Raw genomic sequence first — 23,660 nt, 5'->3', positions numbered from 1 at the left:
AAGCCACTTAAATTTACGAAAACTGCGTAGTATTTTTTATTGATAAAATATAATGGTAATAAATAAGAATAAAAACAGACAATAGTAAATAATAATAAGGCAATAGACAATTTTTTTTTTTTAAATGTATTTAATATCAACAAAAAGAACAACAACGAAAATTCAATAAATACGAAAATTGACAACAAATACTTATTGGCTATAATAGACAAACACTTATACACAAAAAGGTATTAACAAAAGGTTACTTTAGTCACGGCGATTTTGAAAAGTTTAGTTAATATCATAAAAAGAGAGATGACTAGTTTTTCCACGCAGAATCCTAAATTAAATCAAAAATGCAATGTTGTTTAACTTTAATGACAAATGTGTATATTTTATTTTTACTAAGGAGCCCTAAGAAATCCTTACGGTCTTATCACGGTGTACCGCGGTTGAGCAATTAATTGGAAGTTCATGGAAGTTCACTAGTTCCTAACCGTTGTCTCAAAAAATGACCGTAGTTGGGGTTGGAACCACGGATCCTTTGACTTTGAGGCAAGTACGCTACCACTGCGTCACGACTGCTCAATATATATATATATATATATATATATATATATATATATATATATATATATATATATATATATATATATATACATATATATATATATATGAATATAATCCTTTATTGATATTGCTTATTAAAGTACTCCATTAATAAAACTATTACTATTTCTATTTTACACTATCTTTTTTAACCTTATTACTATCATTGCTATTATTATTATTACTAACTTAGCTTTGCTTAAGATGCCATTAAAATGTTATTAATAATGAAAGTGATTCTGTAGTAGTAATAGTTTATTAGTTATATTTATAGTTTTTGCAGTGTTTATGTATATATATATATGTATATATATATATATATATATATATTTATATATATATATATATATATATATATATATATATATACATATTAGGAATTAGGAGATCACATTTTGCAAAAAACAGAAGTTGAAAGTGATTTAGGTGTGATAATATCAAATGACCTTAAATGGGAAAATCATGTTAACAGTGTAGCAAATAAGGCAAATCGAACACTGGGTTTTTTAAAACACGGATTTAAATATCTTGATGTTTCCATATTAAATTTATTATACAAGTCAACTATTAGGTCACAGCTTCAATATGCAGCATCTGTATGGAGCCCATTTTGTACTAAAGATATTAAGAGACTCGAAAATGTACAGCATAGATCGACAAGGATTGAATCACTGAAAGGTATCTGTTACGAAGAAAGAAGAAAAATATTAGGTTTACCAACCTTACAAGAAAGGAGAAGAAGAGGCGACTTAATAGAATGTTTAAAATATTAAATTCAACCGAATATATTAGATTTGAAGAGCCTTTGAGTTTTTATCACAGCATGTACAGATATCGTCATAATAAAAGACTTCATCGACAATATACTAAGAAATTATGCAAATATTATTATTTAACAAACAGAGTGGTCGACGATTGGAATTTACTGTCACAAGATGCAATCGATTCTGCAAACAAAAACACGTTCAAAAATAGAATAGACAAAATTTTGAACTTTTGATACCAAATTCTATTTACGAATTTTTTTTTTAATTTTATTTACGAAATTTTACATTTAACGGCTGTTACAGTCAAAACTCTAAGTAGTTTTGACTCACCAAACTCAAATAGTTTGTCCAACAATTTTAATATATATTATATTATATTATATTATATTATATTGTAATATTATATTATATTATATTATATTATATTATATATATATATATATATATATATATATATATATATATATATATATATATATATATATATATATATATATATATATATATATATATATATATATATATTTATATACATGAATAACATTAAACATTTTTGTCAATGCAATCCATTTTCGCACAACAAGTAATAGAGGCCTCGCAATTTAATCTTTACTTAAATAATAACATTGCTTCATGCAGTATAAGTTGTTGCAGTACTTATTTTGTCGTAGTAATCATTATTATACATAATTATCATTATATATTAATGGGTATATGATATGTGGTATATGATATGTATAATATATTTTATATGTATAATAAGGATAACTGCAACAAGTTAAAAACATATATATTTCATTTATTTAGTGGGTAATTCTTTAAGTAAGTTAAGCATGTAAATAATGTCCCAATTACGTCTGAATATATCTTTAAAAAGTATAACTGATATGAGCCATTCTTTCATAAAATAAAACGTTTATTTGAGAGTCTAGATAAGGGTTATGAATTGTTTTCAGTTATAGCAACCTGACCCTTATCTTAAACATATTCAGACCAGACAAGATCTAAAATCTGATCCTTATCAAGACCCTCATTGACCAACAATCATCAACCACCCCCAATCGAAGGAGTGGGAGAGCAAATTTTGGGGACCCAATGGGAAATTTAGAATTCCTTTTTTAAATTTAAATTTGCGTATTAAAAAAATTTTTATTATATTTTGAAGCCCGACTGAAATGTTTTAGAGGCTTCTGACCCACTGGCCACGACACTGCCCTCATGACCCTTAAACTTGTGCTCACTTGATCTACTTTTTTATTTATTAAAAAGTGCGTTGTTTCAGACGTAATTGTAACAAGCACAAAAAAATCGTAATAAATAATATTTAATTATCACGCCTATTAACTGATGGGTTATCAGCCATAACATATGATATATATGTATAATACTGTAAGATATTATATTATATAATTATAGTAATGATTACTGCAACAAGTTAAACACTGCAACAAATTTAGTGTACTTGTAATAGCTCAACATTTGTTGTGTTCCAAAAAAGTACTTTGTTATTAAACATACTGTGTAATTCTATAATTCTTAATTTTTTATTTTTATACTTTTATGCTGTTTTTAATGCATTGTTTACAATACACGTGAGATTACTCTTTGATATTTTTGGTGTATGTATCTATGTATGTATGTATGTATGCATAAATGTATGATGTATGCATGCATGTATGTATGTATGTATGTATGTATGTATGCATGTATGTTTGTATATATTTATATATACATATATATATATATATATATATATATATTTATATATATATATATATATATATATATATATATATATATATATATATATATATATATATATATATATATATATATATATATATATATATATATATATATAGGGGAGAGTGGGGAGAAGTGGGACAGCTTGATATTTCAAATAAGGAGTAGTGCCTAAATACTGTTTTTTAATGTAAATAATCAAATTTCTTTCCCTCTATTTTGCAGAATTTGCTTTGTTTGCCTGTGTCCGAATTTTAAAATGTAACTTAAAAAAGTGTTTACATTGGGGTGAAGTGGGACTGAAAAAAAATATTTATGTCTACTTCCTCCCATCGCCATTTGATAATTTCTATTGGAGAAAGCACTTGAACATTTTTATATCGATTAGGTGATTTTATAATTTTATCAGTTTCTATTTAATAATTTGTGTTTAAATATTTTTTTAAATTATTTGTTGCACTTCAAGTCCCACTTGTCCCACTTTACCCCAATGGGACGGTTTCTCTAAAAGAAAAAACTTATATACTTGATTTTTATTTGCCTAGAAATCTAAGAAGATTGAATGGGTGCCTAAAACGAATGTTTTTTCGTAATAACTTGTTTGGTTCAGTTTACACATCTATTAGAAACGATAATGCAATTACCCTAAAAAATTTACGTTTCCCACTTCCCCCCAGTCTTCCTTATATATATATATTTATATATATATATATATATATATATATATATATATATATATATATTTATATATATATATATATATATATATATATATATATATATATATATAATATATATTTATATATATATATATATATATATATATATATATATATATATATATATATATATATATATATATATATATTATTCTATGCGACGTCTTTTTTTATGTAAACAACATGCGCGCGCATACTTGTAGGTAGAAAAAATAAAAACGCAAAAACTTTAGTGTTTATTGTATTTCTTTTATGTACTAAAATCAATGTTTCTCTTAAAAACCTATTGAAAGAGTAATAATTAAAAATAAATAAAAATTTTTAATATAAGTATAGGTAATAAAAGTTTTTATTGTTATTAAAACTTTTGCTTAAAAAAAACAGATGTTTTTGTGCAAAATTTAAAACTCATTTTAAATTTAAAAATTGCTCTTGCTCTTGCCATTTATTTACCCTTTTTCAATAAATTTTGTTTTTTGAAGTTAACATTAACACTTAGTTTTTCAAAATAGTTAACAATATCATAAGTGAATATTTTAAAAGTTTAAATTAGAAGAAGCAATTGACTGTACAATGAAGCTAACTCTTAAAAATGGAGAAGTTTAACCGGATCCGTTTATAATGGAACCAAAAGAATGGAACAACGATGCGAATCATTTGCGAGACTTTATATGGCAAGACGTTACTTAATATTTATTCGATACACCTAGCATATACACGAACGAATTATTCAGAGCCTATAAATCGTTGGAAGCATATAGTTACATTACTTTTGGTCATATTCAAGAAAGTCTTTATTATAAAATATCGAATAGGAGCAAATTCTGTTTTATAAAATCTTAAAAAAGTTTATTTTTAACATTAAAAAATTAAATTTTACCAAAGAAGAAAAAAGATAATAGCTTTTATATGAAATAATCTTTTTGTAGTAGGTCTTGCCAAGTCAAAGACAAAACAGCAAAAATATTTATCATATATGGATTTGTCTTGAGAAAGAACTTGGTTGGGTACTAACTGCTAATTGTTCATGTATGGCTGGACTAAGATCAGCTTGTAGCCATGTAGCAGCATTATTATTTACATTAGAAGCAGCTTCACGTTTGAAGTTACTCAAAACATCTCCTACAAGTATCTCGAGTGCTTAGAAGAAATGCAAAAAATTTGTTCAGCATGTTATTGCAGCTCATAAATTTTCGACAACCTCGAAAAAATCCTTTACAAAAAATTTGGTTGCAAAGCTACCTTTAAAAAATACTTTTCCAACAATAATCCAATAGGTGGTGAGCACCGTTTAACAGCTTAAGAGATAGAAAAACTTTATAAAATTAATCTAAAACCTGCAATTGTTACAAGTATTGATCTTACAAAAGTAATGCCTATTGATTACGACTCAAGTGCTACTGAAACTTCGTCTGAAATTGAAGAGACAACACTTCCTGAAACTCTCAAATCAATATATGATCCAATAAGTAAAAATTTACCTGAACATAAGTTGATAAATCTTTTCAAAAGTATACACAACGATTAAAAAAATGATAATAATCAAAGACATAATAATAACTTATGCAACCAAATAAAAACACAATCATTGAATCCTGTTTGGATAATCCACCGTGCAGTGCGTATAACAGCTTCGAATGCAAACGAAGTATACCGTTTTAATACAAATTAAATGTCAAGTAAATCATTGGTCAAATAGCGTATGCATTATGAAAAAAATCCTGTTAATAAGTACCCACAATATGGAAAAGAAATGGAACATGTTGCACCAAAATATTATATTGAAAAAGTAAAAAATAGCCATATAAATTTCAAATTATTAGATACTGGTTTTTATGTAAGAGGACAATACCCCTTCATCAGAGCTACTCCTGATGCATTGATTAGATACTGCTGTCATCAAACTAAAGTTTTAGAGATCAAATGTCCTTATAAATATTATTATGGTTTTGAAGGATGGAAAGAAGATAAGCATGTTCCAATCATTAAAAGTCTCAATCTAAAAAAGGATCACAAGTATTTCTACCAAACTTAGTTGCAGCTACATGTATGTCTCTGTTGTGAGATTAATTTTATTGTATTCTCCATTGCAGTTAAAGGTGAACAAAGTTTTATTTTAACAATTATAAAAGATATAGGTCTTATTCTCAAAATGATTGATAAGTTTTTTACATATTTCAAAAACATTTTTGATATGTATACACACTACGATGCAAATTTTTTTTTGATATTTATACAAATAGATTTTACATTTACATTAATAAAGTAACTGCACTCATATTGAGATTAACAAGAGCACAAAAAACAATCATAATATCATCTAATAAATTCACTTGAGTGAATATGAATAACGCGAAATTATTTTTTTTGACCAATCACTCTTTCCACGTGTATGCGATTATTAGATATCTATCTAGATGTATTCACTTACTATCCAGATAACTGTTGTCTGCCTTTCGCAAATGCTGAACTTTTAAAGTTACCCCAAAAGCATTTAGTTCATCGTTAATAATGATACCTCTGTCAGCAAGAACACAGTCGCCGGGACTAAGCTTCTGACAAAGGTTTGACTCAAACATTATCTGTTTGTCTGAAACACGACCACCCAACTAGGAGATAAAAAACTAACTGCCCCAGATGGTGTAACACCAATGAGATATTTAATAGTATTGTTATCTTTACATTTAGACCAAGTTTGTGATTGTTAAGTTAAACTTTTTAGTCCTTTAATAAATACTTCGGTATAACTAATAATACAGACACAGTCTTTGAACTTTTTCTTAAAACATATAGGAAGATTACTCCTTTTCATCTCACGGTCTGGCCAAACAATAAGATTGACAACTCTAGCAAAAAGAATCGGTATTACTGTTCTGGTATTACTGTTCAAAGATTTTTGAAACTACTGTTGGGCTTAGTCTAAATCGAAAAGCATCTTTTGTAATAGACCTAATTTTACTTTTATGAGTACAATTAAGAGATGGTCCTTTAACAATAATCTTGAGTGAACTTTTGTAATATAATTTTTAACTCTTTCAATGAGCCACATAAATGTAATTCAAGAAAAGTTTGAAAAAAAAATCATTTGTTTATCTATTAGGTTCTAGTATGAAATATAATTTTCATGGTCTAGTCTGGAGTTATCTTTTTTAAGCTCAATAATTTCATTAGATTTCTCGATCAATTCATTTCAGTGTTGCATTTACTAAAACTTAAGAGTTTCCCCGTTTGCTTTATGAGTATCATGCAGACAATATTTAGAAATAGCTGACTCGACATTTAGTGGATTTATTTTATACTATCGTTATAGCTAGTGAGCTCTATATCATTTGATTGACTAGATGGCACTATTGAGTTTTTGAAGAATTGGTTTTTACAGAAGGTTTTGTAGCTATTTTTTCCTTTCCTTTTTTTCCCTTTTCCTTTTTTAATCAAACTAAAAATAAGAGCAGCTCCAATGAATTTAAATACAGATGGACTCGAGTCAATGTCACATGGGTCATCAAAACTTTCCCTAAAATGTAATATGTTCTTTTTACAATTGACATTATTTAATTAAACTAATAAATATACCAAATATTATAAATTACTAATTTAAAGAATCTTATAAAACGCATTACTATGTATATAATTTTGTTAGCTGACCTTATTCATCAAAGGGCATACCTGAGGCAAAATATGCACTGCATACTCGTTCTTTGCTAATTTTTTCAATTTCCCAAATGTCTCAATTCTTACAACTAGTAGCATTAATCCAGTCTATACGTCTTCTTTTCTTAAAAGGCGATTTTTCCGATTGAAACTTATAAAATTTTAATTCACACTAATTTTTAATTATATGTATATGTATATATATAAATATAAGTAAGTAAAAAACACTTATCTAACTTTTTTCTTCAACTTAAAGTTTCCTTATTGCAGGATCATCAGAAAGAGTTCTCTTCCTGATGATCCAATAATGGTGAAACTTAAAGTTGAAGGAAATAGTTAGATAAGTGTTTTTTACTCATTTATTGTTGTTCTGTTCTTTAAGAACATTAAGCACTCTATTTGTAAAATACACAACATAATTTATATATATATATATATATATATATATAGATATATATATATATATATATATATATATATGTATATATATATATATATATATATATATATATATATATATATATATATATATATATATATATATATATATATATATATATATATATATAAATACATATATATATTAGGGGTGGGAGTATTTTTATCAAGTGACAGTCTAAGTTTAAAGTATTTACTGCAGCAGTAGGCTGAAATAAATACTTAAAGCTTACAAAAAAATTAAAAATAAAAAAATGCAAAAAACCTTCAGCGCAAATCCGTTATAAAATATCGTAAAAAATTTGTAAATTTGCTTAAAGAACTCATATTGTTTAACTATTATATGTTATATTTGTTTAATTATAAACTCTATTTTAGATGTAAGTAAGTAAATGAAATTGAGATATCAGAGAATAACTTAATTGGACATATTGATTACCCTTCCAATATTTCAAAGCCAAGAATTTGTATATATGGAAATTTGAATTTATGCAAGATAAAGCTGATATTGGCATGATATCATTTCCTTTTAGAATTGGGTAATATTCCTAGATCAAGTGATATTATTTAAAAAACTCGCAAATGAAGTTTATTATTTATGGAATAAAATGACGATACCATGCATTACTAAGAAGAAGATAAGTTTTTAAATAGCTGGGATAATTTATTTGACTTGTTGCTTAAAAATGCTAAATTTAAAAATCTGGAAGACAAACTTTTTTATGAACATCAAAATCTTTTCTGTGGGTGCAAAGGTCGGTGCAGTGTTGTGACAGAGCCTATTACAACATATCCGCCAAACCTGCCACCTAAAAGAAACAAATTTAAAACATAATATAGTCAATTTTTTGATAATTTGTCAGGCAACTCTAGTAGTGAAAGTTCAGAAAAGAATACTAGAAGTGATGGTTACACAATCCCATTGAAACGTGCAAAGATCACCGGTAAAATGGTAGCCAAGATAATTGAAAATGAAGGGTATCATATAAGTTCAGTAAATATAAGCTCAGTGCAGTTGACGAGACAACGATTTGCAAATCCACAATCTAAATAACATTTACAATACTAGTGCATTAGTTAAGCTTGATTCAGCCTTATATCAACTCTACTGAAGAAATTTGGTGCTTACATTTTGATGGTAAGAGCACAGATAAACAACATTATTTTAGCAATTGCATTTCAAGCAAGTCTAAATCTTTGGTTATGTGTTTGAAAAAATTAGCAACAGAATTAGCTTGCAGAAGAAATGTTGACGATATAAAAGTGAACATTGCCATTAATTGGTTTTTACCTTGAGTGTTTGGAAAGACATTATGATATTTGCAATGAATGTCCATTAGACATTGCATACAAAAATGAAGTACGTGAAAGTTTTCTTGAAAAATTGAAGTTATTATTCAAAGAGGCGCCATCACCATAGAGACCAAGTTTCTGAGGCATGAATAAATTTCGATCTGCATATGTGTGTTGTAATAATAAAATAGTTTAGTGTTTGAACTATATTTACTCCCATGACGCAATTTTCAAAGACTTGTAAATAAATTTAGAACTCAACAAAAATATATTTGCTCCAAGTTACATAGATTTTATCCGTAGTTTGTAAGCATGGAGGCTAGCCACCCTAGACAAGTAGCAGGGCCTGCAAATTTGAGGGCCTTTTTAAAAATTTAGGGGGCCTTTTCTAAATATAAGTATTTTTTTAGTACACCTTAGTTACACCTTTTAGTACACCTTTAGCTACACCTGCTAATAGAATGTTTGTCAAATTTAAAAAAAAATTGTAAAAATCTCCGCTCAAGTTTCTAATAAGACAGGGGAGGATGGAGGGAGCTCTGACCCTCTAGCCATAGCACTATTGGTAAGATAATTTTAGCTCTATGTAAATTTATTATTTTGTTTTATTTAACCAATACTTTTGTTGATAAAGATTTTTCAAAAACAAGACTTTTCAATCTGTCGCAACAATTGATCTTTAAAAAATTTTATCATTTCAGAAAAAACGAGTTTGTTTTTAAATCTGTTTGGTTAAAATTACTTTTAAAATTTTTTTTATATTATTTGTCCATCGATAGTTATAGGGAAAATAGATTTAAAAAAAAATTGTAAAAATTTCCGTGCCCCTAATATACATATATATATATATATATATATATATATATATATATATATATATATATATATATATATATATATATATATATATAAATATACATATATATATATATATATAAATATATATATATATATATATATATATATATATAAAATATATCACTAAAAATTGGCCTTTCCTTTAGAAAAACAGAAAATAATTATTTCAGTCACTAATAAAAACAAAAACTCAGTTTGAAGAAGTTTTAAAAATCGTTGACCTTGTAAATCTCGACTTGTTGCAAATGAACTTAGGTTTATTTTTCACTAAAATATAAAACTTTTATTAGCATATTAAATCCTATTAAAATTATGATAAAATAGCTGTTAGAAGAGTTTTTTCCACATTTAACCACAAGCCACGCTAGAATTAAAAGTTGATTTTAATTAATTGCTTGATTTGTAAAAAGTTTTACTTTGGATTTATTAACTGTTTATAAGTTTTTATAAAAAATACATAAATTGTAGCATAAAAAAATCCCTCCCTACCCTTGCACCTCCCCCTCCTATTATAAAGACCTCTCTCTTTATTAGAAAAGGACTAAAGTTATCACACCTCACCCAATTATTTCCCCCCTCTTTCGTATTAGAGACTTGAGAGTACCATATTTTGTCTCAAGACTACATTTTATGCTCTAATACTTTTATTTTATTTTGAAAGATATATTTTCTAGGTCAAAATCATTATACTTTATTATTATTTCATAACATCATTTTCATTGCAATATCTGAACTGATATAAGCATATGTTGATTTGAATTTTAATTACCTTTAAGAAACTTTAATCAATTTACCGTTGAAACGAGGTTGGGCAAACGTCTATGCGCTACCTAGGATGGTTGATGATTTGTATAATAGTTTCCAACAGAGTCTAAAACGACAGTTTATCTCCAAACCTAGCATTACTTTTGATCACTTTTCATCAAGGCCAACAACAGAAATAACTTTCTTGTTTCTACTTGTCAGTATATTTAATCTTCGTGGGTTTGTGCTATAAACTCCAACTTGTGTGAAATCACCTTTCCACAACCAGTCAATGCTTATAACATAAATTAGAAAACTCATAAAATAGTTCGATTTTTTCACTCATCATTGGTTTTCTTGAGAAATATGGTACTTTTTGCTGCGAGTCGCAGCAAAAAGTACCAGATTTCTCAAGAAAGTTCTGAAAAAACTGAAAAATCTGAAACGCCCTTAAACAGCACTTCTTACTTATTAAAATAAGTTTAAAAAAAAGCAAAGTTCTACTTGCTCTAAATAAGTGCGCAGAGAAAAAAAACTTTATGAAAGTGCAACCAACTTGTCTAACTGAAACGCAAATGCATTTATGACCAATTATTTCTCCTATTTTTAATGCAGTATCTAAAGCCACTACTATTCTAAATTTGGAAAAAATGTAAGCATTTTATGCTTACACTTTTTCCATTTATGGAGTCGGTAAGTCTGATGTAAGACGAATTATGAAGAGATATGAGCTTACTAGATCTAAAAAGAATGAAAATCAATCAAGAAAGCCACGCAAACCAACGCATTATCAGGATAAAAAGCTGGTGATATAAAGCATAGAAAATCCTCGTTTGACTACTGCCGATATCAACGTATAAATGAGACGTTTCTATGAAATGAATTATAGTATTTCTGCTATAAAACGTCATTTATGTTACGCTAATTTATTTGTAAGACGTCCAGCTAAAAAACCATTAGTTTCCTTAAAAACCCGTAATGCCCGAAAAGAATTTGCATCAGAGTATCTATAGTGGAGCAGTCAATAATGGTCAAAAATTCTTTTTAGTGACGAAAGTAAGTTTATACTGTTCAGATCAGTGGAATCAGGTATGTTCGACATTCAGTAGGTACAAGACGTCTAGTAGGTACAAGAGACTATCCTAAACACAAACTGCTTACCTTAAAATACGCAAAAGGTATTTTAATGGTTTGGGGATGTTTTAGCCGAGATGAAGCTGGTCTGTTCCATAGAATTATTAAGAATATAAATCAAGAAAAGTACAAAGATATATGTAAGACTATTATATTGCCTAATGCAAGGGATAAAATGCCTTGAGGATTGGTACATAAACAGGATAGCAATCCAAAACATACAGCCATTTTGTTTTAGTATTTTTTCAAAAATAATAAAGTTAATGTTTTGAAGTGGCCATCCTAATCGTGTGACTTAAATCCAATTGAACATCTATTAAAACATGTTGATCGTTAAATATAAGGAATCAAGTCGACAAATCATGCTGAATTATTTAACACAATTAAATAAATATGGAACTCAAATCCCTTTCCGTTTGCATTTATTTAATTGTCTCTATGCCTCATAGATGTCAAGCCAATGTTTATTGTAAAGGATATCATACGAAGTAGTAAAGTGGTTTTGTTTTTATATAAATTTGTTATCAAATATTGTTAAAAAAGTTGTCCTATTTAAAAAAAAAAAAGCTTTGTCCACAAATTTTATTTAACTTAAATTGTTAATTTTATACCAATTTAAAAATGCTGATTAGATAATAATTATTTGCTCAAAACATCACTGTAAACTTGAAAACCTTTTGATGGTATATATTGGCTTTAGTGAAGTATGTGCTGATAAATAAAACTTTTTTTTTTTTTTGCCTGTTAAACCTTACGCTACTGTAAATTTGAAAATTTTTTTTTCAAAATTATATAACAAATATTAAAGATTATAGCATCCCCTGTTATTTAGAAATACCAAAATTAAAAAAAGACAATCAGTTATCAAAGTTGGTTCATATTTATACTTAAATGTTACAACGTATTACAATGATAATTTTGCTGCATAGATGTAAACGACATTTTACCTAATTTATAACATAAAATAAATAAAATTAAAAACTTTAAACAAGTTAAAAAAAAACATAATTTACTCAACAAAGTCAGGACAATGTTTGAAACGTTAAAACTATGTATTTACATTAAGTTATGCAAAACGGTGTTCTTTATTTTTTTCCGCCAATTTTTATTAAATGTTCTTTTCATTATATTCGCATTCAATTCTAGCATTATTTGTGAGCTTTCTAATATTGATCAATTAAATCTGTCTTTGAAGCATTGGCAGCAGTGTCTGACTGCACACTGCTGTCAATTCTTCAGAAACAACTTTAACGCAACGTTCAGCTTGAATGTGACACTAAGTTCTTTGATATATGATAATCACTGGATTACGGGTAATTACCATTTTTCCAATAACTGCGTCAGAAAAGGCATATGTTAATGGAGGTTGCGTGATTTTGGTGTTTGCCAATTGATATAATCAAAACTGTAGCAGTTTAGTTCAAGAACAAAAAGTTGTCTAATTCCGGTAAATGGCAATGACCTTACTTTTTAAACTTCTGCTAAATCACAAACGTGTTTTTTTTGCTATAATTACTAATCCGTAGTTATTGCAAAAAGTTTGTTTTCAGGATAAGCTAAATAGCTGTTTTATGCTATACCACAATGAGACACCGACAATCATTCACAATCCGCGCTTGTGATTTCCCATAAATATTTTTGGTCCGTGTTGAGGTTTTCAACTTTACCTTACGTAAATCAACGTGTCATTTTTCAAAACGAATAACAGTCACTTATTAACATGTTGATGGTGCTGTACCTGTCGGTCCAAAAAATCAACGAGAATCGGTTGACTTATATACAAGGTTTTGAAATAAACGGCGCAGTGGCAAGTTGCTACAATGCTGATATACTAGCCGCTGTAACGATCTTCCTACTTCTTTTTTTACCAATTGGATAACACCACTAAATTGTCTAGTGTTGGAATTTGTGTCTTTGCATCCATTTGTTATTAGTTTACCTATGAAAATTTTATTTGCGCAGAAGTAATTTATAATTGTTTGTTTAATTTTGACTGTTGTCCCAATAGTCGGCAATATATGACCGATGCACAAAGATTCAGGCTCTTTGTTAACAATATGTGTTCTATTGTAATTACTTGAAGGTGATATTTTCCATTTAGGTACTTTTTAATATCCACTATAGTTTTATCCTTGCGTGCATCAAAGAAGAGGCATCGCATCTCATTTAGCTTGTCTCATGTTGGTGTTATTTTATATTGATAATTAATTATTTCACGTCACACCTTCTTCTGATCGATAACATTGAATATCATCCTCATCGGTTGTATTTATTGTCCTTACAACTTCCATGATTACGAATTTGTTTGTGTTTTAGCTCCCATATTAGTAGCAACAACTGTTCTTTATAAACTAGGCTGCTAGTCAATGCTTCGTTATGGAGATTTCAATTTTCAAGAAACGTTTTACAAATCCATTGAAGAAGGAAGTTTTGTAGCAACCATTGTCTATGTAGCCCACAAGCACCCAACCAATCTAAAATTTAAAGAATGTCTCAATGAGTGCTATCTTAATCAGCTGGTTACATTTCCAACATATCACCAGCATAGGAATGTTTCTTTAAGTAGCACGCTTGACCTAACAATCTCAGACAAACCAGACCGCTCCATAGATATCGCTAGAGCAGATTATCTCGGCGATACACCAGGAGGTCAAATACTATGCATGATACACGAACTCTCTGTTTTAACTGGGCACAACACAACAACTACTCCGATGAAAAAAGAACTTATCTGGAGTAAAGCTGACTATAACTCCTTATCAACCTACATAGCATCTATAGATTGGATAAAAACATTTAATTGAAGCTCTGCGCATGAAAATTACCAGATTCTAGTTAAAAACTACAACGAAGCAGTCATTAAATTCATTCCAACAACAACTTTACTGTTCTATTGAAATCAACCAAGACATTTGATAAAGTATATGTAAGCATATAACATCCACAACAAACTGCTAATTTGGATTAAAATGCGGCTAAAAGATCGTTAGCAACGTGTTGTCCTAGGAAAACTCGGTTCTGAGTGGAAAAACGTTAAAAGTGGAGTTCCTAAAGGTTCTGTCTTTGGGTCTCTACTTTTCATTTTGTTTATAAATGATTCTAAAGCGTATAGAAATATCTTGTGAACGAAACGACATATTTTACAAAGTTCATTTATTGGTCCCACATCACCTACTAATTGGGCGTGAGGTGTACAGTCGACGCGGTCATAACAAGCAGCTCAATTCATCATTCGTAAAACGATTGTGAGCCAATGTCTGTCGCATGCCCTTAATAATGCTAACATGCTTCTTCGTAGTTCTGGTGATTGTAGTGCTGAGGATTTAAAAACATTTAAATCAGTGCTACGTGAGAATTTATTATCATCTGTTTAACTTCCAAAAACTTTGTCTACTTTGCTCTCAATTTCAGTTTCAGAACTCTCATCATTAAATATTAAAGGGCTTGCATTACATGTTTTGAATTTTCTAACCTTATCAGCTTTCTTCTTTTGAAAAGGTCATATGTTTTTATCGCCACTTTGTTTTCTATGAATTTTCTAATGTTTATGTCAATAAACATTAGACAACTTATTCTCTGATCAGTTCGAAATTCTTATTCCGCAGCAGGGTTCTTACACCAGTTGCAATCTTAAAAAGCCCAATTGCACGCTGCAACGTCAAAAAATTGTAATTTGCTTTTGTTTCTGAAGCAGTGATGTTTTTCTTTGTACTTCTCCTTATACCTGTTACCATTATTTTGAATTTTGAATGGCTGAATCAGTTTCCTATAATGGCGGTGGTAAATTTTTATTTGTTTTAAAACCATCTTTTTTGATATTAATATCCAAATTCGTTTATAATACTCTTTCAGAATACGTAATATCAGTATCCTAAAACTCGAATTAAGTCCAAAAATAATTTATCTTAATAACGTAAAAATTTGTTTCCGGGTTTAAAGAATGTCAAAAGCTCATTTTTAACTTTTTTTTTCTTAAATTTAACATTGCAAATACTTAATCAGAAAAATATTCTAAAAATTACAACAACAACAAAAACAATTTTAATGACTTTTTGACCCCCTTTCCTTCCCTTGGTGAACCTAAAGACTATAATATTTTAATTTTTTTTTGGTAATTTAATAACTTTTAAGCAAAAGGCAACTTTTTATTGCTATTTTATTTAAAGAACGAAACCTTTTTTTTATTATACCTTAATGTATACAATACAGTACAAGAAAAAATAATAATGGGAAAAAAAAAAGAAAAACACAGACCTTGAAAGTTCTTGTTACATTTTGAAAAAAGTTCGACGCAGCTTTTTGATATGCATTATACGTTAACCCAACAGTCGCTCCATCATAGTTTATTAATAATAAATCTGGTTTCATCATTAAAACTGAGGTTGAGAGATTCATATCCAAATTCATATTTATAACTTTAAACAGGTAAGTATCAGTTTCAAATACAACATAATACATAGTAAGTATAGTAAAGGATCCGTAGCTGCCGCACTCGTAATTTGATTGGTTTAACGAAAAAGGATCTCCTTAAAATATAGGATTTATATTTATAATTTAATAATCTTAAAATTTTATAATCTTATGATATGGTATGAGTAAAATTCTATTATAAACAAACCTTATCAAAGAATTCCGTGAATAGTAATACTCCTAGTAATAGTATTACATTAAAAAACACCTAAAAAAAATACATGCCTGACGAGTTTCAAAAATATGACAATGATATGAAAAGATAAAGTTAAAAAAAGTAACTCAACTCATTTATAATGTCATACTTAAAAATGAATTGGCATTGTGGAAACCCATGCAAACCACAACAGTGCTAATTTACTGATATCAAACTTTTTAAAAAAAGTCATTTTGTTAAAAAGACATTTAAAATGTTTTTTAATAACATCAAACGTAAAACATAACTGCTTAGAGATACATTTTTATTCTAGTTATTCCAGCTGGATTTTTATCCTACGGTACACTGATTGGTTTGTTTTTTCTTCTTCGTCGTTTCTATTTTCCCCCTTCCACTCCCCAAACCTCCTAATTTCCCCAATAGTCAGTCTTTCCTGCATTTATTGTGGCCATCTTTACAAGATGCATAAAGTTTCAGCTTTCTATATTCCCGGCTTAAATTATTAAAGGGAAATTAAAGGGGCGGTTGGTAAAGTTTTCGGTGCAAAAATTTACTTTAAGGTTTAATTCAAAATTTCATTTTCTTGTTGAATTTACTAACCTTTATAGAAATTATAGTAAAAATTGTCAATTAGTTTGATGCATTAAATTGTGCACCTGCAAATTAAAGCAACACAAGGATATTTATGCAAACACAAACAACAAGAAGCATTTAATTTTTAACAGACCAAAACTTGAACTAAATTCGAATAAGTTTTTTTAATTGTTGATATTGGATTTTAAGAAAATATTTTGTTTTAATTAAATTGCAAGAAAAATATACCGCTAGATGCAATTAACATATCATAAATTGGCTAATAAAATTTACTTTTTTTGACCAATCTAAATAATCTTTGCAAAAAATATTATCTGTACCAATTCCAAAGATGATCATTAAAAAACATTAAAGCGAACTCCTTCAAGTTTAGATGACTAGAAGGAACCAGTACAACCACCTGGATTTGAGAGAGCCACAAAGAAGACTAAAATTTTTGCAAAGACAATCGGTTTGCTTTACTTTTAGAACTTTTTTGCGTTTATAGTAGTAGTTACTTAGAAAGTTCCTATTATTAATACTATTGTTATCATCAACACTTTTTTTTATCATAAACACTGTTGCTTTGATTTAACACTGTTGTGTTAAATCAAAGCAAAAAGATGTTGATTTCTTAAGAATTTTTTAGACTTCCAGGTAGAAAAGAAAAATTTCTAGTGATTGTGTAATAATAGTAGACAAATTGTATTAACAAAAGCAGCACAATGTTTTTGCTATTCCGTAATCATTGCAAGAAGTTTGTTTTCAGGATAAGCTAAATAGCAGTTTTGTGCTGAACCACAATGAGACACCGACAATCATTCACAATCCGCGCTTGTGATTTCCCATAAATATTTTTGGTCCGTGTTGAGGTTTTCAACTTTACCTTACGTTTGTGCTAATAAATAAAGTATCTTGTACAAAGGAATAGTTGCATTTATGCAATTACTGATGTTGATTTTCTATGAGAATATATTGTTTGAAACGATTTAAGCAAAAGTTATAACAACAATCTAAGGGAGGCTTTCAAACTTTTATATGAAGTATAAAACGCGTGGAAATACTACACAAAATTTCGCAATAGCTTTAGCCCTTAAACATGAAACTGCAACTTTGAAACGCTATTATCCAAATTAAAAAGATCTCTTAATTTTTTTAAACTCCTTATAATAATTGGTGAGCAATTGGCATTTTAAACATTAAACAATAAAAAATTTTACGAAATTTAATTGGCGATTTTAAAGATTAGAAACATTTTATCTACCAAGTTTTGACACATTGTATTAACCGGTGTTAGCTATGACAATGTATTACTAAAAAAGAAACTATATTCTACCTAAGTCTGGCTGGTTTACCCATCAAATATATGCCCATTAAAAAATAAAAATATTTCCTTTTAACAACCAAGACTATCAAAGCGTTTGTATTCCAATCATAACTTAAACATGGTTTAAAAAAAATTCAATTTGGAAATTATGCATGATGCATGTATAGTTAATTTAAATTTAATTTACACTTTTCTCATAGCATTTCTTTATTTAGTTTATTTAAATTTACCCTATACTTGAGTTTTTCTCAACACTTTTATCATAGCGTATACATGAACATACATTTATTTTATAGATAATCACACAAAGTTTGAGTTTTTTAAAAATTAAATATTTAGTGCAACTGTTTTTTGGATATTACCCACCTTTTAAGTTTCCTCTGAAATTGTAAGATATACAATCGTAAGTATAATTGGGCCTTGGCTGTAAAATATATGTAAGTATAAATGCTCTTGTGTGTGTAAAATATATATTTGTAACTTTTGAAAGGTATTAATAATCTAATAAATTATCTCCTTACTGATTACAAGAAAACAAAACTTATTTAATTATTCTAAATCTTTTCTCTGAAAATTAAACACTTTTTTTTACAAACTTTGCTTATGAACTCAAATCATATGTACATTCTTTTTACGTCAACAAGTATCTTATATATCCAAACATATTCTTCTACTATCTCTTTTGAATTCGTTTACCATTATAATTTAAAGCTAGAACACTATTAAAATTGTTGTGTTGTAAATAACTGGTTTTGATTTTATCTTTCAGATCAAAATCAATTTGAAAGTACTAATGGTTTTAACTTTAGTAAAAATCAGTTTGGTTTGAAGTTCTTTAAGTTTCTGTTTTAATTCATCTTTTATTTTTAATTTACGTTAACAACCTAACCAACTCTATATACTTCTCGTCAGTTCATCTGTTTGATGATTCAAGCCTCTGATGATTCAAGCCTCTTGGATCAATTAATCGTATAACTTTCTTTTCTTTAAAAAATTATTAGAGATCAGAAATGTTCTAGTTTTCTAGTTAAATGTTAACCTTATATGTCCTTAAAACCAAAAAAACTGAACAAGTTTTTCTTTATCCCCGAGAAAAAACTGTTTCTACAAAAATATTAAAAGAAATATCAAAATTAATAATAAACGGTAAATCTTGTGAGAGTTATTAAATACCTTGGTGCATAGGTTAGCTGCAATCTTTCATGGAACTTTCACATTTATGAGCAACGCAAGAAACGAGCGAACTGCTTTCATTAACTCTTTATAATGGTAATAAAGTTTCACGTAGGAATATATACTAAACAATTTTTATGTACTAATAGTTTTAATTCTAGTAAAAAAATAGTTATGTGTGATGTTCCTTAACGTACTGTTTTAACTCTTCTTTTGTTTATAATTTACGTTAACAACCTAACCAACTCTATTTACTTCTCGTCAGTTCATCTATTTGATGATGATTCAAACCTCTTGGATCAACTAATCGTATAATTCTTTTGTTAAAAAATGTTAACATCAGATCAGAAATGTTCTAGTTTAGATCAGAGATCAGAAATGTTCTAGTTTACTAGTTAACACAATATGTTCTTAAAACCGAAAAACTGAACAAATTTTTTTTCAGCCCTAGAAAAATTTATTTCTACAAAAATATTAAAAGGAAATACAAAACTAATATTAAACAGTTATATCTTGCGAGAGTCATTAAATACCTTGGTGCATAGGTTAACTGCAAACTTTAATGGATTTTTCACATTTATGAGCTACGAAGAAATGAGGAAACTGTATGCTTTCATTAACTCGTCATTATGTTAAAAATAAAGTTACACATAGAAATATTTACTATACATTATTATACATTATTCTCGTCTCATCTTAGTTATTGTTGTCAAGTTTGGGGTCATATAGGAAACAATAGCATTAACAAGTTGCTATTGTCATAACGTCAATCAAATAAAATAATAAACTTCCAGTCATTTAAATCAGTTACATCAAATACCATCAAAAGACCTAACATTCCTATCTTTTAAGCAAATATACTTTTTATTGTTTTTGATTCTTTAAATAAAATATCTTCCATTACAAATTTTTTCACAGAAAGTAGACTGGTAATAGAAGTAGAAGTACTGGCAAAACCTACTGTCTGATATAAATTAGAACTATGTTAGGCATTCTGTTGTCTATCAGTGTGTATGTTAATGGAACAGGAGCATTATATGGGTTTTTTCAATAAATTCAAAAACTGCAATTCAAAACTCCTTTTGTTCATCTTCAAAATCAATTTAAATAAGTTCTAAAAACCATTCAAATTAACTTTTTGACATTACTAATTACTAATAATAATAATGATAATAATAATAATAATAATAATAATATAAATAATAATAATAACAATAATAACAATGATAATAACAATAATATTAATAATAAGAATATTTATACTGTTATAAATAATAAAACCAAAATATCATTATTAAAAATAAATATATATAAATGATCGATAAGGAAGGATTCACTCAAGTAGGAACCTGATCAAAGGAGTGACACCAAACAATATAATAATAATATTAATTTAAAAAAGAATAACAATAACAATAATAACTTTATTCATTAATGGAGCAAAATTAACAGCAAAAAAAAAGTATTTGTTACAATTCTTATAACAATAATAATAATAAAAATAGCAGTAATGAAACAAATAAGTAATAATGACAAAAACAATCAAAATTTTACAAAAATAGAAAGAACAAAAAGAAAAATTAGAAAACTAAAAGAAATTAATAATGATAAAAATTTTAAAATAAACTTTTTATTAGAATTTTGCAAATTTATTTTGTTTTAAGTAAAGAAATGAAAACAAATTGTTTTTAAGTTTTAATTTTTCAAACTCATTCATAATGCACCCAAGACGATTTCATTCACTAATACACTGATGTGTAACTGAATACTTACCATACCTCAAAGTATTATAGGGAGGCACATTTAACTTTCCATTTTGGTGTTTCTAGTTAGATGTGAATGTAGAAATTGAGTTTTAGTGAATAGTATCGTAATAGAGGAATGTTAATTTTTATTAAGGTAGTTAAAAACAAAAAGAAAGTTAGAAAATGTAACTAGTGCTGACAAGATAGAAAATTTAAGTTTTTTGAAAATGTTTGAAGTTTCTGTTTTATGGAGTTAAAAGTTTATCATTCGGATTGATTTGCGCTGAGCTGATAATTGTTTATTATTATAAAAGTTGCCAATTTGTCTCCAAAGCTGAAAACAGTAGTTAAGAGGAGACTGAAAAATTGAAAAATACAAATTCTTAAGGGAAGTTTTATCAACATAATGGCGGATTATTGAAAGCATGCCATTAGCTTTACTAATTTTTTTACATAGTGCATCTATATGAAAATTTCTCATGTAGTTCAAATCTATAAAAATACCATGTTTTTAAAAACGTGTGTTGAATGTAAACGTTTATTATTATTTTTAATTTTAGTTAAATGATTGTTGTATAAAAGTTTTTGTCTTGGATATGAAAAAAATATTAATTCAGTTTTTTCCGAATTCATGGAAATCAAGTTTGCATTTAGCCAATGAGCTAAACCCTTTAGATCTGAGTTTATATCCTTACACAAGGAATGATAAGACAGGGTTGAGAATTAGTATGCAAGATATTATTATCATCAGCAAACAAATGGACTGATGAGGTGTGGACAGAGTTATTTAGATCATTAATATGAATTTAAAATAATAACGGAACAAGAACAGAAACCCTGGGGAACACCACAAAAAGTGTGTGACTGTTATTTGATTTGTAACCATTAATGCTAACAAACTGCTTCCGATTTAAAAGATAAGATTAGAACCATTTACAAACAACTTCTCGTATTCCGTAACGTTCAAGTTTAGAAAATAAAATGGTTTAACAGTACGTTATGTATGATTAACACTAAATCTAAATCATTCGCATTAAAAAGTGACATTAAAATTAATGATGAAATCATATATGATTCTTATAAAAGTAGCAACTGAACTAAACAAATTTTTCATCTCAGTTGGACCTAATTTAGCAAAAAAAATTCTAAACATAAAAAAAAAAAATGATATCTCGTCCTTACCAACAAATAATCTTATTTCTTTTAAAATATCACTTGAGGAATTACAAACTGCTTTTAGTATGCTAAAACCAAACAAAGCGAGTGTTTTGATGATATAAATAGCAAAATAATTAAAAATTCAAACGTAGTTATTAAAGATGTTCTTTATAAGATTTTTTTATCTTTAATGAAAAAAAGTTATTTAAATAATCGCAAATAATTTGTATCTAATGGCGCTCCTTCACCAATGAGTTTGCTAAAGATTACCCGTGGTGTTCCACAAGGATCTATTCTCAAACCTCTTCTTTTTTTCATATATACTAACGATCTTCACAAAGAATCCAGACATTGTTATATATAACCATCAGTTAAATCGAAAGCAGTCTGTAGGGATATTATAATGCGATAAAAATAATGTTTGCCGATGATACAAACCTATTTTACCACATAATAACATCCCGACGCTGTTTTAACTTATGAATCTAGAATTAAAAAAGATTTCTTATTGATTTAAATCAAGCAAATTATCGCTTACCATTTAAAAAAAGTAATTGGATTTTCTTTCATCAACTTTCTAAAAAAAAATTAATTTCTAACAAAATGCCATCTATTTTCATTGATAATGTCGAAAGAAACAGAGTAAATGTTACAAAACTTTTAGGTGTTTATACTGATGATAACCTTACTTGGAAAATTCAAATTAAAAATTAATGAAATAAAACTTCAAAAAGCATAGGAATTTTATATAAGGTAAGAAGCTTTTTGAATAAAAAAAATGTGCAATTCTTTTTTTTTTGGATATATAGTATATATACATCAATTTTTAATAATCTAACGAATTGTTTTGTGAAGAAAAAGTTTGTAAATATCTTGTTTATCGTTTTCAAATATTACCAGAAATTATCACGTTTATGCGGTTATCGACATTTATGCGGGGACTCGTAGAAGACCGTTAGGTCTTCTACGAGTCCCCGCATTCTTTTAGTTTTATCGATCTAATTTTGTAAACTTTTTTTATTGTCATTTACCTATTATTCTTATCTTGTAATCTTGTAATCTTGTAAAATTTATGTTTTATAACGACATGTTGTTTAAAATGTAATAAAAAGGAAAACA

The 23,660-nt window shown here is 27.6% G+C and overlaps 1 protein-coding gene across 2 annotated transcripts in view; it reads right to left on the bottom strand.

Moving 5' to 3' along the window:
* LOC136080882 (uncharacterized) overlaps positions 1–23,660 on the bottom strand; it is a 127,875-nt gene that overhangs the window by 90,162 nt on the left and 14,053 nt on the right. For both annotated transcript variants that reach the window (XM_065798256.1, XM_065798255.1), the window contains one exon: positions 16,193–16,464. In XM_065798256.1, coding sequence (XP_065654328.1) covers positions 16,193–16,464 — 272 coding nt within the window. The remainder of the gene's footprint in view (positions 1–16,192; positions 16,465–23,660) is intronic.

Source organism: Hydra vulgaris, chromosome 05 (genome assembly GCF_038396675.1).
Source record: "Hydra vulgaris chromosome 05, alternate assembly HydraT2T_AEP".
Lineage (NCBI taxonomy): Eukaryota > Metazoa > Cnidaria > Hydrozoa > Anthoathecata > Hydridae > Hydra > Hydra vulgaris.
This window is presented reverse-complemented; position numbering and strand designations above follow the sequence as displayed.